Here is a 16958-nt window from a genome sequence, read left to right on the forward strand (position 1 = left end):
AGTTCCCTTCGATTTCGCCTTCGTACCACGAGAGCACTGTTGAAGTTCTAGAGCTTTTTCGTTTTCACTTTCAAAAGATATTTTTTCTTTTTGGAATACTTATTCATGTTATATTTACATCACCATTGATCTAATCCACGTGGATAACTTTTTATAACTTTCACTAATGGAAACAAATAGAAGGACAAACGTGGCGCTATTTTAATAGTTAAGGGATCGATTTGAACATTTAAAAAATTAAGAGATCAAAATGGACCCCGAGATAAAGTTAAAGGACGAAAAAAATGTATTTTGCTTATATTGAACATTGTTCATTATACTCCACGTAGTACTCCTAAATTTTATGGAAATTCAAAAATGTCTTTCCCCTACTTGGACACTAAGGAGCATGGGTTTTTAATGAGAAGCCTCAAGTTTTATATTTTCAAGATTATCATAATTTTTTTTTGCAGAAACTTAAGAAAAAGAAAACCCTATTAAGGCCGACCGTAAAGGCAACAACGTATATTGGATCATCATAGAGGAATCCTTAACGCTCTTCGAGGAGATTATGCATGTTGAATTCTTATGGAGAAATCTTAGTTGTCCTTTGAGGCAATCACATGTGTTGAACCCTTATGAAGGAGTCCTTGTTGCCATTCGAGGCCACATATGCTAGATCCTCACGAAAGAATCCTTGCTGCGTCAGGGGCAACATATCACCTTCACTATAAAGACCACGACTTGGCCTAAACCATTTCGAAGAAGTTCTAAAGACAATTCACACGAGAAATAAGAGCATACACACAAAACAGTTAATCAACCACCAAGGATGAAAGTGTAAAAGAAGCCCCTAATGGCAATATTTCGTGGATGAAATGAGTACGTGCTGTTATCGGATGCAACACTGGCGCCTCTTGTTATTCAAAGGACAATTTTTTGCCTAACAGCACGTGTTTGTAACAAAGAAGACAACTTTGTAACATCGTTCAGATAGAGAATTATAGAGAAACCCTATGTTTAGGAATTAGAGGCGTAAGACTTATTAGAAACTTTGAAATAACAAAAGAAACAACATCATTCACAAGTTTAAATTGAGATGAATTACCTATAGATGATCCAAAACTTGCGATTAAAGGAAGATACCATGACAAAATCTGGTAGTTTAACTCAGTTGGATAAGAAGATTCTCATTGTTTATATTAATTATGGTGTTAGCTTTATTATGAGACAAAACAACCGAATTACTCAAATAATCGAATTCCTCTGAGTTAGCTCAAACATTTCGCCTCTTTTCTAGTCACCAAACTTTTCATTATTGTCCTCTCTTTAATAAAAAATAAAAAAACTCCTTTTTAACACTTTTTTTTAAAGACTATTTTCATATTTTTTGACACCTTATTTTCATTTTTTCTCTTCTATTAAAAAAAAAAAAAATGTGCTTCATGTGGAGGGAAAACGTTTAGCTAGTGAAGTAAAACTAAAACATAGGGTTTTAAGAAGCAAAAACCAAAAACAAAGAAGATAGAGAGGGAAAAAGAGCACAAGAGTTTAGAGACAAAATAGCGTTTGATTTCAATTTCTATGTGTTTGTGAAGCGAATGTAATGGCACCTGTGCTTCTTCGTCGTCTTCCTCTACTTCGCTTCATGGCCTCTCGCAATTTCTTCACACCTTCTTCCTTCCGTCTTCATTCTTATCCTCATTCTTGTTCATCTCTTCCTCTTTCAACTCTATCTAAACCCAGGTATATTATTTTCAATTTATTTCTTACTTAGTGATTATATGCTACCCCTTTTGAAAAATCTCGGTTTTTGATAAAAGGGGCCATTTTTTTGATTGAAAAATGTGTTTTTTATGGTGTTGTTGTTATTGGGATACTCTTTTTGTGCTGAATTGGTGATAGGAACAAAAGGGGTTGTTTATTTGATTTTGTTGGTGAATGTTTTTGATGATTTTGTTTGGTTTTTTCAGGAAGAGAATTTCTCTTAGAAAGTTTGCTGTTCCTAGTTTGGTGTCAAATGCAGCCACTCCCAGGGCGTATATGTCTTCTTTATCTGCGGCAGAAGATATTCATAAAAATGAAGGTTCCAAAGCTTATGGTTCTGATCAAATTCAGGTATTTTTCTTTCAGAATAATAGCTCTATTGATAGTGTAGAATCTTGACAATTTGGTAAGAGTTGTTTGAGTGTAAATTGGATATTGACTTGATGTAAATGTTATTGTGCTGAAAAGTTTATTATTTTGAATTTATTCCTTGGTATTTTGGTATTGTTAACGGGTTGCTGGCTTTTTCCATCAATGGTTGTTTGTTATTTGTAGGTACTTGAAGGCTTGGACCCTGTAAGAAAAAGGCCTGGGATGTATATTGGAAGCACTGGCACGCGTGGGTTGCACCATTTGGTATCTTTTTGTGTTTTTTTTTCTCGTTTTCATGACAGTTGTGATATTTTTGTCTGCTCTGTGATTGAAATTGAGTTTATTTCTTATTTGTTAGGTCTATGAAATTTTGGATAATGCTGTTGATGAAGCTCAAGCTGGTTTTGCTTCAAAGATTGCCGTTGTTTTACATGAAGACGATGCAGTGAGCATCACCGACAATGGTCGTGGGGTATGCTCTGATGTCTTTCTCATGGTTTGATTGTGTCTTTAGTCTTTGACTGTATATCTTGTATGTCCTTTTGCATAATCTTTGGTGTAATGTGATATTGATTTGAAGTACCTCTTTCATTTATATTTAAACTTTATGAAAAAAGCAGTTCCGAGCTGTGAATATTATCAGTAACTGTTTTGAAATTTCCGTGGTTTTATGGAGTTAAATACGATATCTGACCAACTGTTTGACAATGCTAAGAATGATTCTTTTTACGGAATTAAGTATATCGCGAAGCTCATTTTCAATTTTTAAAGCTATTAATGCATGCACATTGATCAGTGTTTCCAAACAGAAAACCTATATTTCAGGATATTTCACAGTTGAATAGGAACTGATAGGACTAATTTTTTATGCTACATTCACTATCTTTTGGATGATTTTGACTTTACATACTAATTTCTCTCAATTGAATGCAGATTCCTACCGACATGCATCCAACTACAAAGAAATCTGCCTTAGAGACAGTGTTGACGGTATTTTTTCATTTACTTGAATACCGAGTCTAGAAGATTACTGTATTTTGTACATTCTAGAAGGTCAATACTCACTGCAGCAAGGTTCTTTTGATATCATACAATTGAATTTTAATTAAATCATTTATGCTATTTTATCAAAAAAATAAATGTAAGGAAATGCATTAGACCTTGTAGAAATTTGTAAGTAATTGACAAGAAAATATTAACAAGCCTTTGGTTTATATTTTTTTGTGCTTAATCTTTTTGTATACCTTTTAATTGGATACATATTATTTACTTTTATGAACTTTGTAGATCTTGCACGCTGGTGGGAAATTTGGTGGCGTCAATAGTGGCTACTCTGTTTCTGGAGGTTTACATGGTGTTGGTTTATCTGTTGTTAATGCCTTGTCTGAGGTACGTCTTCCTTACAATTCTCTTTCTTTTCTGTCTAGAACTTTGCAATGTATATCTGACGCTTTGAATATAGAATTCGATGCACAACATACACTTTAAGACATCTTGACATACTCATATCCATCATATATCATTTATTTCGATGGTAAAAAATGATGCCATCACATTTATATTTCGTTTTCAGTCCGAGGTTCCCTTCCTTGTTCTGGTTAATTATCAGTGTTTTCTAAAGACCCTCTTTATTGTCTAACTCTACAGGTACTAGAGGTAACTGTTTGGCGTGAAGGGTTGGAATACACACAAAAATATTCTCGCGGGAAGCCGGTGACAACTTTGAATTGCGTCATGCTTCCTTTTGAAAATAAAGACCGTCAAGGAACGCGTATCAAATTTTGGCCTGACAAAGAAGGTTCTAGTTGTCAATCATTCCCAGTTTATGGTTTTTCTTCTATTCTGCTGCAAATTTTATTCTGACATGTTTTTTTTCTCTTTCCTTAACATGCAGTATTCACCACTGCCATTCAGTTTGAATACAGCACAATAGCTGGACGCATTAGGGAGTTGGCTTTCCTTAACCCAAAGGTGAAGTAGTCGATTTGTTGGAGAGTAATTTTTCTGTCTACTTTGCATCTAACGCATTTTCTTGACCTTTGCAGCTTACAATTGTGCTTCGGAAAAAAGACAATGATCCCGAAAAGGTCCAATATAACGAGTATTTCTATGCTGGGGGATTGGCTGAATATGTGAAATGGCTTAACACGGATAAGGTCTTCTACTCTCACCTACACACCCTTAGTGCTTGAAAATGTCTTTTCTTCTTTTTCCAGTCGTTGGTTTACCGAGGGAGGATATGATTCTCTTCTCCGTTTTACTTTTACTTCTTCAATTAAAATGTAAATTTGCATATAACTTGAGTGTTATGATGCATGTATGTATTCTTTAAATATCCATCAGACTGCATATAATTCTAACTAAACAACTGTCTATTTTGACTAATACTGATGATCTGTTGCAGAAAGCTGTTCATGATGTTCTGAGTTTCAGAAAAGAAATAGATGGAGTCGCAGTTGATGTAGCTTTGCAATGGTAAGTCCTTCATCCATGCTCGGATTTTGTTGTCTATTGGCACTTGAACCCTCACTTCTTGTGAGTATGACTAAGGATTAACTCTTGAAATCAAGGGTTAGTTTTTTTGTATCTTGTAAACGTTAAAATCTCCAAATGGTAAGTCGGATTGTACAATTATTTGTAAAATGACTGACTATTCACAAATCCGTTGATCGATATGTGTAATTCTTTTCATTTCTTCTCTGTTAGGTGTGAAGACGCGTACTCCGATACGATACTAGGATATGCTAATAGTATACGGACTGTCGATGGCGGCACCCATATTGATGGTATGAAGGCTTCTTTAACAAGAACACTAAATAATCTCGGAAAGAAATCAAAAGTTATCAAGGTATGAAGGATGCCAATACAATTGTGCTTAGCCAAATTTCATAAGTAGGAGATTTGGAGCTAGATATGATACGAAAGTAGCACCTAAACACGATTCTCTTTTATTCTTCCACTTAGAAGTTTGTGCAATCCTTATAATATCTTTTAAGTGGAGAGCTTCTTCTGTTCTTTACAGGAAAAGGAAATTTCTTTAAGTGGAGAGCATGTGAGAGAAGGCTTAACATGTGTTGTCTCAGTCAAGGTCCCAAATCCAGAGTTTGAAGGACAAACAAAGGTATTGCTTTTACTATATTGGAGTGCTTAATACAGTTTTCACCATCCAATTTATTTCCCTTCATTTCATATTACCTCCATTTCTTTGTTGCATGAAGACAAGGTTGGGAAATCCAGAGGTGCGTAAAGTGGTTGACCAATCTATTCAAGAATATCTTACTGAGTATTTGGAACTGCATCCAGATGTTCTTGATGCAGTGCTCTCTAAAGCTCTTAATGCTTTCAAGGTATTTACAAGCGTGACTTTTAGATCCTATTGATCCTGATAAGATTAGGCTTTTTTTCTTATATAATTTAACCGAAAAATATCTCTCTTGAAATTTGTCTTATTAGGCAGCTTTGGCTGCTAAAAGAGCAAGGGAGTTGGTGAGATCGAAGAGTGTATTGAGATCTTCATCTCTTCCGGGAAAACTTGCTGATTGTTCATCATCAAATCCCGAAGACTGTGGTATGTTTCTGTTTTACAGATTTGTTTTTGCTTTTTAGAAAGACATTTATTACAATTAAAGTTGTGCGGCATTTTCTGACTTAGATTACTCTGAAAATAGCTATTCCTATTAATTACGAGTAGTTTTCATGATCAAATGATTGCTATAATTCCTTGTTTTTTATCCCCATGTTGCAGAAATTTTTATAGTTGAAGGTGATTCTGCTGGGGGAAGTGCTAAGCAAGGTCGTGACAGGCGCTTCCAGGTAAAGTACACATTGTTAGATGAAAGCCTATAAAAGTGAAACCACCTGACATGCTGGGCATGAGCGCGCAAGTGCACACATACACACAAATATACACATTCGTGGGTTTCATATTTGTCCCTATAAGCAAGAGAGCCACAGGCTTTGATTGTTGACAATGTTTTTTTTATAAAAATAGGGGCAGTTTATTTGTTAGATTAGCGCTTCATTACATGAATAAAAAACACAGTTGAGCTATGCAAGTCTATGTATTTATTAGACCATATTTGTTGCAGGCCATTCTCCCATTGAGGGGTAAGATTCTGAATATTGAAAGGAGAGATGAAGCAGCAATGTACAAAAATGAAGAGATCCAAAATTTAATCCTTGGTCTCGGCCTCGGAGTGAAGGTTAAAATCATCCTGAATATCTGAATACCACGTTAGCTAAGTTATTAGTTATATTCAGTGTAAATACTAACCAAATCAACTATATTGAATTGAAGTAACAATCCTTGACCACATGTTCTGGAACTCTATGCCCTTAACTTCATCTTCTATTTAACTATTTAACTCAAATTGTGTTTTGTTGGTTCAGGGAGAGGATTTTAAAAAGGATGCACTTCGATATCATAAGATTATTATTTTAACTGATGCTGATGTAGATGGTGCTCACATCCGCACTCTGCTACTGACATTTTTCTATAGATATCAGGTAATTATACAGGCATTGTCTGTGAAGTATGTTCCTATACGGAACAGGAAAATAAGTTGATTCCCTTGAGAATATTATATCAAAATGATCAAGTGGTTTTTTTTACTTGCAGAGAGCTTTGTTTGATGAAGGATACATATATGTTGGTGTTCCACCACTTTACAAGGTTTGTCTTGAATTTTTGTTCCGCCGAGTGTTTATCAGATTGGATGTGGTCTAGCTAACTTCCTGGTGTTTTTACTGAAATAATCAGGTTGTAAGGGGAAAACAAGTGCACTATTGTTATGATGAAGCCGATCTTAAAAAACTTAAGAGCTCGTTCCCTCCGAATGCATCATACAACATGCAAAGGTTCAAAGGTATGATGAATTGTGTTTCTGCTTATGTTTCTTTCAGTTCACGAATATCATTCCGTTAACTATGTAACTCTCGAATATTTTCACAATGTTGGGTTATTGTTTTACTCTAAGCTAATTATTTATTATTTGATAATGTTTATATTATTATCTACAAAACATTATGCTCTTGTCTGTTAAGGGCTGGGAGAGATGATGCCTTTGCAACTATGGGAGACAACCATGGATCCAGAACAGAGGTTGTTGAAGAAGTTGACAGTTGAGGATGCCGCTGAAGCAAATATTGTTTTTTCATCCCTTATGGGTGCTCGGGTAATGCGCACAAGATAGTTAATGATCACAGTTTATTCGTCTTTATTACAGTGCCATATTCTGAATGTTTAATTTAATTTATATCAGGTGGATGTTCGGAAGGAGCTGATACGAAATGCCGCCAACATGATTGATCTTGATCAGCTAGATATTTGATGATGCTACAGGGTATGGAAGAAACAAGATTTTTCTTATTAACAACCATACACTACATCATAGTCAAGAACACATTACTCGATATGTTCGTGGAAAACGGAGTGTCTTTCTTAATTGAAGCCTGGCGCGCTCCTGTTATTTTCTTCGGTGACATTTTTGTGATTTGGAAGCATTTTTCAGTGGCCAGAACGGTGTGGTCATTTGCACTTGCTGGGAAAGTTTTTGGAGGCTTGGTTGAAATCTAATTTGATTTCTACAAATCTGACCAAAGTGTACATTTTTCTGATCCGACATTGTATTGAGTTTTGTGTAATCTTCTTATTAATACAGTTTGAGATGTTACACCCTCCAAAAGTTACCAGCTACTGAACTGTATTTGATTGTGCCATGTTAGAAGGTTAAGTTATAGTGTAATCAATCAAATTTAACTTCAATAACTTGGACTGCATTCAGCAACTTTAGTAAGGAGATAGTTGTCTTTTTTCTTAATGTAGTGTGTTATTAGACAATGCACTCATAATTATTATGCAGAAAGAAAGTTTTTTTTATTACTTGTGTTAATTGTTTGGATGGTGTTATTCTTCAATTAATTAGATGTCATGATATCATCATAATAATACCGTGGTTAGTATTTTTGAGCAACTATTGTACTAAAAATATTTAAAATACTTAAAGTTACTACGATTAATAATTCATGTATAATAGATTTAGTTAATTCAACTGTTAAAGTGAAAATTCTTAATGAGTAGATAAATTCTACAAATTTTTATAAAGTTTTAAAATAAAGATACTTTATCTAATACTAGTTTCAATTGAATGTATAATATACATAAATTTTGAGGAAGAGTTTTTGTTATTGTTTTCACAAAGGCATATGAGTATAAGAAAAAGAATATGCCACAAAACCGCACACAAAAGGTATTGAGAGAGAATATACTTTTTTGAACATGAAAAAGAAGAAGAAATGACAACACTAATTGCCTTTTCATTTGAATTGAAGTGAATTTGATTTAACATGGAAGAGGAAAATTCATTAGCTAGTTATCTTCAAAGTTGAAGGTTTATGTAAGTTCACTCTTATTTCACTATCACTCTGTGCCATGCATTGTTTTCTGACCATTCTAAACAGTTAAAACACTATTTTCAGAAATGAATAACTTATAAGAGGTCCAAGCTCAATTAGAGTATATAATCAGATTCTTTCACCTATTTCTGTACATTATCTTCAACTGCAATAATGAAACTTATTCACAGGCATGAATTGAAAACTTACTTACAAACTATGTTACTTATCTAAGATTCATTCTTTTTTGTTTCTCACAAGTTCCTTCCACCTGAGGCAATCCTATTCGAAGGCCCTGTCGGACTCTAACTGTGTGCACCTCGACTCAACCTTTGGTTCGCCACCTTGCGAGAGTCTAGCCCATTCCACTAGATATAACTCCGTTGGTCGAGATTCATCCTTCTTCAATGAATGCCTAAATTTTTCAGGTTATTCAGAAAGGTTTCTCCAATAATGGAACCAGCCTTAACAAACACGCAAGGATAACCTATTGGAGCTTCTATCCATGATTCACTTCCTTGTTTCGAAAACACTTTTCCTGTCCAAATATGTATCCAACTACTACTCTCTCCCAATGGAAAATAAGCTTTAACTTTCTTCTTTCCTTTGTCAAGAACTGGCACCACTAGAAACTCAGAACCAACCAAGAATTGTTGATAACTCAAGTTATGCACATGTTCATCGTTAGGGTAATGAAGAAATAGGTGACGACATACAGGTAATCCTTTCTGCGCCGCTTCCTGTATAGAAAAATACGATTTTACATGACTGCTTAGTTAAAAACATTTGTGGTAGTGTAATGGAATTTATGTTCACCTTCACTAGTTGAATTCTGTAAAATTTCCATGCTGTGTATATTTTTGCGGTGCGGGCAAAGTGTGATAGAGTTTGTTGGTTTGAGTAAAACTGGCTGTTGCATGATGGTTTGTTTCCCTGCTTGCAGAACAAGCAAGCATCAGTGATGATTCATTGCAAACAGACTTTAATAATGAAATTTATCGAATGAAAAGTTTCGTTAACGGACAAGGCTATTGCAGGTATTTTACTTACTTCATGAGTGCGGAAGACGGTGGTGAAAGAATTAAGCTCCATCCAGCGCAAAAGCAGTTCTTGACTTCTTCTGTATTTGACTATAGGTAAGTTTACCGTACAATATCCTCCGATGTCACTGTGATTAAAGGCATAGCCGGATATTCCGCTGCTAAGTAGACCAACAACGGAACTCTTTATTCCGTCATTTGCTTGCCAACTCACCATCTGATCACCTGCCCAAAACAGCATCCCCCACTTGGGGCTATCTTTAAAACCAGCCCTCATGAAGAAAACCAAACCGTCATCTCGGTCTTTCTTCGAATTTTCCAAGGACTTACTTTTCCATTCTTCCACAATCTCTCTGTTGATTTTGGCCCATAGTTCAGGATATCTGTTATGAGCTGAAATAGGATCTTCGCCTGAATATAGAACCGCATCAACGGGAAGGCCTTCGCCAAAATCAGCCATCCATCCTCTAACTCCATCGTCAACCATTTCAAGTAGAATCTGCTTGAACCAAGTTACAGTTTTCGGGTGAGTTAGATCTAGCATTGCCACATCAAAGGCGGTATTTGGAACCATATATGGATTTCCGTTACCGTCTTTCACCAATATGTCCAACTGTTTTGCCTCCTCGAAAAGGTTTCTCTTTTTGTTATCCTTCTCTTCAACCTATAGGATCACATAGAACAATGGTGTTAGTGACATCATTGCAATAGCGATTTTCCTAAACTACGCAAGTATGTCTGAACTATGTCACTTCTATCATTTTGTTCGACTCGGCCAGAAATAAATGAAGTTAAGAGAACAATGTAAGATAACTAATATGAATTACCGGAGCTAGACAGGGATTGCAATACGTCATAACTTTTATATTTTGAGTGCTAAGATCTTTGATAAGTTCCTTCCAACCCCAATATCTTTGTTCATCCACTTCCCAATTCCACCAAAGTTGCGAGCCAATCATGGTTTCTCTTTGTCCTACCCAATCCTGCACAGTTTCAATAAGTAAAGAGCGCGATTTCGCAAACTACTAAGATATATAGATTCGAGTTTTTATTGATACTTATCAGATTGGATGAAGTTTATAGAAGCGACGATTGATTACCTGTAACCAAAATGCCGAGACAGGAACATCATAAGTTCTTAATTCATCCCAAATACGACGTACAGAATCAGTGCCACCCTGCATTCCAACTACAGCACCAGATATGATCCACTCTGGAAGCTCAGGTAGCCTTCCAATGGTTTCTGTGAAATGTTCAATCAGCTCACAAGGTGTGTTTCCATGCAATATCCGTCCTTCAACCGAGTTTCCATATATCTGCAAGCCCGAGTTTGTAGAAAATTGGAAGCTACAAAAATATTATTTGATATATACATATAAGGATTTTAGTCCTATGATTTCTCATATGCATAACACACAATACCTGTATCTGTACTCTGTCGAGTTTAGTAAGATCGAAGATGGTATAATCATATCCCTCAAGATAAAGAGACCTCATTTTTGAAGTCATGTAGAATGGAGAAGGAGCATATGTTGTACTCCAATCACCTCCTGCCCTGCCAATACCAATCAAATGCTATCATTGTATTGAAAAACAAAATATAAACATAGCGTAAGATTTACTACCAAAGTGGTTAGTGCACGGTGTGAGTGTGACAAACTCCAGGGTCTCGGGTCCAAAGCATTTGCATTCTATGAATCACGGATATTGAAAACACGATACTGACATTGACACATCAACACCGGTAATAATTTTTAAAAATTAATTAATTAAACATAATCACAAGTGTCAATGTCAATTTTAAAACACTGACACTCGTTTTGTCAGAGGTGTCGGTGCTACAGAGCTACAGAGGTTACATGACCTACCTGTAACTGATCAAGTTAGCAGCACAAGTGATAGGTTGATCTCCTCTTCCAATACCTTGTTCTTGAACTAAGATAGGCACTCTTTTCCCCTTAAAATTCATGTGAGAAAACTGTTCTCCAAAACCATAAAACCTCTCATTTTCATCACTAGCATAACTCAACCAAATCCTATTGAATTCTTTCGGTTTCGATATTTCCATTTCTCCACTTTCATCCTCCACTGAAGAAACCAAAACAAACCCTCTTGGCCTTGAAAGGTACCAAAACCAACCCAACCTCTTTTTCCTACTACTCAACCTCTTCTTGAAACCCTTGTAAACTCCAGAACCTTCTGAAGAAACCTTATCACTCGAACCGAAATTCAGTTTCTCAATCTTCACTTGAAATCCAACCTCATGCTTGTTTTTCTGATTAAACAAAACCCAATACCTCGCATACACAAATGGCCCTTTTGATTCAAACTGTATATTCCCTTCAATTCCATACTTTTCAAACCTTTTGTTCTTCTTACTCATATTGAAAAGCCTCCCTGTGATCAACAAACTAGGAAACTTCATCTCTTCTGTTAAAGTAAAATCCGCAACTGAATCTTCACATTGATCAATCATCCTAATCTCATCAATAGTTTGGTGATTACAGATCAAATGAACATCTTTATCTTTAACAAGAAACGATCCTCTACTTTCTTCAATCTCAGTGTCAACCACTGCAGCTGAAACAAAAGCCTTACCTGAGATTGTAGACCAGACAGGTCTGTCTTTCTGAGAAAGATGTGAAATTGAGAGATGCCCGCCATTGATGATGGACCAAGAGAGTTGAAAATCATTGCCAATTGAAAAGGTTTGATCTTGTGAAGAGAGAGATTTGGAATTGATGAATAGAGAGCCTTGAACGTTAGGGATGGTGGTTGGAGCTGAAGGGAAAGGGTTGTTGAAACGTTTGTGGTGTTTTTTGCTTATTTTAAGGATTGCCATTTAACAGAAATAGTGAAATAAAATATAAAAACAATATAGGAAAAATGTTTGGTTTAAAGTAGTTTATGTGTTTTTGAGATTCCTATGATGTTTTTTTCTTTCTATGTTGAGTTTCTTTGTATGTTACATGTGGAAGAGGATTGAAAAGTCGTGTTTTTTTGAGACTTTTAAGATTGGACCAAGTCATCAAAATTGATTAGAAACTATTCTAACATGGTTTTGAATCTTCCCTTCATCTTGGAACTATGAATCTATCCTTATTGTTGGAAAAAGTTCATAGTTTTCTTCTTTTAAAAGGCAAGTGAATGATGTGATCTTTACCATTTTTGGTTTGAGTAAGGGACTATTGTTTGGTATTGCTTTGGTTATTCAAACTGCATCTGGACTTGTTATAGAGAAGATTCAACATGGTATCATTTGCTTTGAATGTTGCCCTCAAACAAGTCCAAGTTATTTTTTCTTCTTATTTTTGTTTTTTTTATAGAGAGGATATTTGGATGAATTGACGTTTGGCTACTATGGACTCAAAATTTTTTAAAATTATTTTGTTAGACTAAATATAACCAAAATCATTTTAAAAATATATAAGACTGGAACAAATCTGCCTTATTAATATTATCTTTCAATAAAATAAAATAAGTTTCATTCAAACTTAACAAAAAAATAGTAGTTTAGAAATCCAATTACCTTTTTAAGAGAAATTACATTCACTTTGCAAAACGTCTATTAAATGATATAAACATTTTCTCTAATTTTAAAATATGCATTAGTTTACTAGAAGTTTATGAAAATGACATTAGTTTCTCTCTAATTTTTAATTATAGACAAAAATATTACATATAATTGACATTTATTTATGATTTTTTAATCTATCATTAAATTTTTTTGTTAGGATATATAAGTTGACGAGGTTAGTGCATATTTTAAAACTAGATGAGGCGTTAGTGTCGTTTTAACAGACCTTTAGAGAGGTGAGTGTAGTTTTTCTTTCTTAATACATTAAAAGAATATGTTGTTCCTTTGATTGACTCATTTTTATAGGAAAAGTGGAAAGTAAGATATCGTGAAAGTTGTGGAGCACATTTTGACTCATTTGGTTCTATGTTAAATTTCAGAGCTGGTTCAAGTTTGTTCAAGTCCAAATTTCTGTTAAAGTTTCTTGACATAAAGATTTGGCTGTAAGCAACTTGTTGAGTATGGTGTTTGAAACATGTTGTGTGACATCTTGGCGGGCATACTTCTCATACTGTGTTAAGTGATTGCTTCAAGATTTGGTTAGACAACCTGGTATAATTCTGGTACGACGAGAAGTTTGTTAATCCAAATCAGTTTGGAATTATTTTTTTTATTAAATCATAATTTATAAAGGTTGAAGAAAATTTAATTGGATATGGTTTAATTAAAAGATTTGTATTTAGTTTAAATAAGAAGATTTGATTTGGTTGCATTTGCATTGAAGAAAAGATTTATTTGAATATGCTTTGAAGGAAGATTTGGTTCAGATTTACCATATCCAAGATTGTTTTGAAATTGATATGCAAAGATATTGATTGAACATTTATATTTGATAACACGATTTTATATCGTATATTTAGCTTGAAATCCATAAATATTTATAGCATTTTCCGTTTATTATATTGTTTTATTATGATATTATGCGAGTATTTGCTTTGTTTCAGGTTTTACACTCTTATTGAGACTATTTGTGAAAAGGAGAAGAAATGGAGCTAAAATGACTAGTATTTGTACCTAAAAGATGAAAAAGGGGTGCTGAAGTGAAAAAGGGGTGCAAAAGGAGACCCAAAAGCCCAAAGAGAGAGACCAGTCCACGAAGGAGCTGGAAAGACCTAAAGAGCTCGTGGAGACGTCCGTCTCCAGTCACGTGCTGAGTCTCCCTAAAGAAGTGGAGACGTGCGTCTCCGAGTTCCCAGCCCAGAAATCTTGCATTTACGCGTTCCAACTGCAAAGGCTCGCCTATAAATAGAGGCAGCTACTTCACTTCAATCTGTCCGATTTTCTGCTAACGAAGTGCTGCCGAAATTACTCCGCGACCATTATTTTCTTTCATGCTTTCAATTAAACCGTTTTATTTTCTCACAGCAATTTCTTCACCGGAAATTGTTGTGAACCTTTTATAAATCTAGCCTTACGTTAGATTTATCCTTTTTATTCCTTGTTTTAAATTTCTGCCCGTTTATTTCCGAAGAACGATCCAGCCAACCTGTGGTGGAAGTTCGATACTTCAAGATTCAATTCAATTCAGATTTATTTTATTTCAGGTTTATTATTTACCGTTTTATTTATTATTGTTATTGCATGATATATTGTATGCCATTTAACATGCCTTTTATTATAAGCCAAATTGATTTATGCATGCTTAACCGTATTAATATGTCTGGCTAATTAACTAAGATATCGGTATGTAAAGTAAGTTAACCGTGGGATCCAAAATAAATTGGCTTAGTTTTATTTTATTGAATATCACTTGTTTTTGGTTTGTATGTCTAATTTAATTAGTAAGTCTTAAAACCGATAGAGCGAAAGTTTGAGGTCTTAAGACGGTCAAAAGTTAAAATCAATAGAGCGAAAGTTTGAGATCTTTAACTGGATAGTAGACATAGGACATTAGTTTTAAGGATGGCGAAAGCGTATTAAAACTAATTAGAACTTATTTATTTTCAAAAAATGTTTTTATACCCGCGCGGGATGGCGAAAGCGTACGTTAGGGATATTAGCATGTTCCGAGTCAACAGAGCGAAAGTTTGAGATTAGGAGATTTAAATAGATAACAACTTCATAAAACAAGCATTTTATTAATTACGTTGTTTCCAAAAAGCTTTTCTAAAATCTAATGGGATGGCGAAAGCGTACATTACGAGTTAGGATAGTAGTCTAAATCAACAGAGCGAAAGTTTGAGAGGAGGACTTTTAATCAATTGAATTAATAAAGATTTTTAATCGAATTAATACATTAGCCAATGGACCTTCGGATCACCTATAGTTAAACGAAATACATACTGATATCTGTCTATTATTATATTTCTTAGTATTCACAATCACTTCCCCTTAGAAACAATCAAAATATTAGTAGCATTAGCTTTACATAGTAACCTTAGATAACGGTAGATCGATTCATAGTCCCTGTGGATTCGATATCTTTTAAAACTACACGACACGACTGTGCACTTGCAGTCATAAGATTAATAGACACGTAAAGTCGTATCAAGTTTTTGGCGCCGTTGCCGGGGACTATTTAAGTCGATATCGTAACTCACTTTTACACCGTAGAGACTAGGGCAATTCTTTCCTTTCTTTTTGAACGATTGTATGCCAAATACTCGTTCACAAGGAGGAGATTTAATACAACGAATTAACGAGATCGAATGTTTCATTAACGTCAAACGTCGAGCTCGCAACCTTCCCGAAGTAGCACCAATTCCGATTAATCAGGAATTGATCTTTACTGATCAAATCAATCAAATTACCCCGAAGTTAGAGATGGCTGCTATTCGTCCTCTTAGAGACTACGCCGCTCCTTCGCGCGCTGAACCGCACTCAAGTATCGCACCACCTGCGATTGAGGCGAACAATTTCGAACTGAAACCTTCGTTGGTACAAGCTGTTCAACAGAACCAATTCTCTGGAAGCCCTGCAGACGACCCCAACCTCCATTTATCTGTGTTCGTGCAATATGCCGACACTGTCAAAGCTAACAACGTTAGTTCCGAAGCGATTCGATTACGCCTCTTTCCTTTCTCCTTGAGAGATAGAGCTAGAGCTAGAGCGTGGCTTCAATCCCTACCTTCTAATTCCATAACTACATGGGACGAATTGAAGAGAGTATTCTTAGCTAGATACTTTCCGCCTAGCAAAACCGCTATGCTAAGAGGTCAAATCAACGGATTTACCCAGAAAGATAACGAATCACTCTTCGAAGCTTGGGAATGATACAAGGACATGCTTAGACTATGCCCCCATCATGGACTCGAACCATGGCTGATCATCCACACTTTCTATGGTGGTCTCCTTTATAACACTAAAATGACTATAGATGCCGCTGCTGGCGGAGCATTAATGGACAAACCCCATGATGAAGCATACAACCTCACAGAGAACATGGCACAAAACCATTACCAATGGGGTGGAGAACGAGCCGCTCTAGAGAAAACCCAAACCAAAGGAGGAATGTACGAAGTAAGTGGTATAGACCATGTTAACGCTAAAGTAGACGCTTTAACTCAAAAGATCAAAAACTTAACTATCACTCCTTCAGCCACCGCTGCTGCCGTAGCACCTAACTGCGAAATTTATGGATTAATTGGACACGCAGTTGCCGAATGTCAACTCTTGACTGGTATCCCATTTGATCAAGTAAACTATGCTCAAGAAAACCCTTATTCTAACACGTACAACCCTGGATGGAAGAACCATCCAAACTTTTCATATAAGAACAACAATGCGTTGTACGCGCCTGGACAAGCACCTGCTGTCCCACCTGGCTATCAAAAAGCGCCTGTAGCTGCTCAAAACGCCCCTAGGAAGTCGAACCTAGAAATCATGATGGA

General features: G+C 35.5%; 2 protein-coding genes and 1 non-coding gene across 3 annotated transcripts; 1 reads left to right on the forward strand and 2 right to left on the reverse strand.

Annotated features, from left to right (window-relative positions):
• Positions 1–1462: 1462 nt before the first annotated feature.
• LOC131633843 (DNA gyrase subunit B, chloroplastic/mitochondrial-like) lies at positions 1463–8001 on the forward strand. Its single transcript, XM_058904521.1, has 21 exons — positions 1463–1725; positions 1953–2097; positions 2302–2382; positions 2477–2590; positions 3052–3108; positions 3406–3507; positions 3766–3916; positions 4013–4089; positions 4164–4274; positions 4523–4593; positions 4825–4966; positions 5141–5239; positions 5337–5465; positions 5572–5686; positions 5864–5931; positions 6207–6320; positions 6508–6624; positions 6737–6790; positions 6878–6983; positions 7162–7292; positions 7380–8001. The coding sequence occupies exons 1-21, from the start codon at positions 1586–1588 to the stop codon at positions 7446–7448; spliced, it is 2193 nt and encodes a 730-aa protein (XP_058760504.1). The 5' UTR covers positions 1463–1585; the 3' UTR covers positions 7449–8001.
• Positions 8002–8914: 913 nt separating this feature from the next.
• LOC131633838 (uncharacterized) lies at positions 8915–12678 on the reverse strand. The gene is made up of 7 exons (XM_058904516.1): positions 11420–12678; positions 10974–11106; positions 10652–10867; positions 10379–10534; positions 9562–10215; positions 9328–9444; positions 8915–9251 (listed from the first exon to the last, which is right to left on the reverse strand). Exons 1-7 carry the CDS (start codon positions 12391–12393, stop codon positions 8916–8918), a joined length of 2586 nt encoding a protein of 861 aa, XP_058760499.1. The 5' UTR covers positions 12394–12678; the 3' UTR covers position 8915.
• A 3594-nt stretch (positions 12679–16272) lies between these two features.
• Positions 16273–16379, reverse strand: LOC131633846 (small nucleolar RNA R71). Its single transcript, XR_009293416.1, has one exon. It is a non-coding gene; the product is annotated as a small nucleolar RNA R71 (small nucleolar RNA).
• Between the last annotated feature and the right edge of the window lie 579 nt (positions 16380–16958).

This window comes from Vicia villosa, unplaced genomic scaffold, assembly GCF_029867415.1.
Source record: "Vicia villosa cultivar HV-30 ecotype Madison, WI unplaced genomic scaffold, Vvil1.0 ctg.001179F_1_1_3, whole genome shotgun sequence".
Lineage (NCBI taxonomy): Eukaryota > Viridiplantae > Streptophyta > Magnoliopsida > Fabales > Fabaceae > Vicia > Vicia villosa.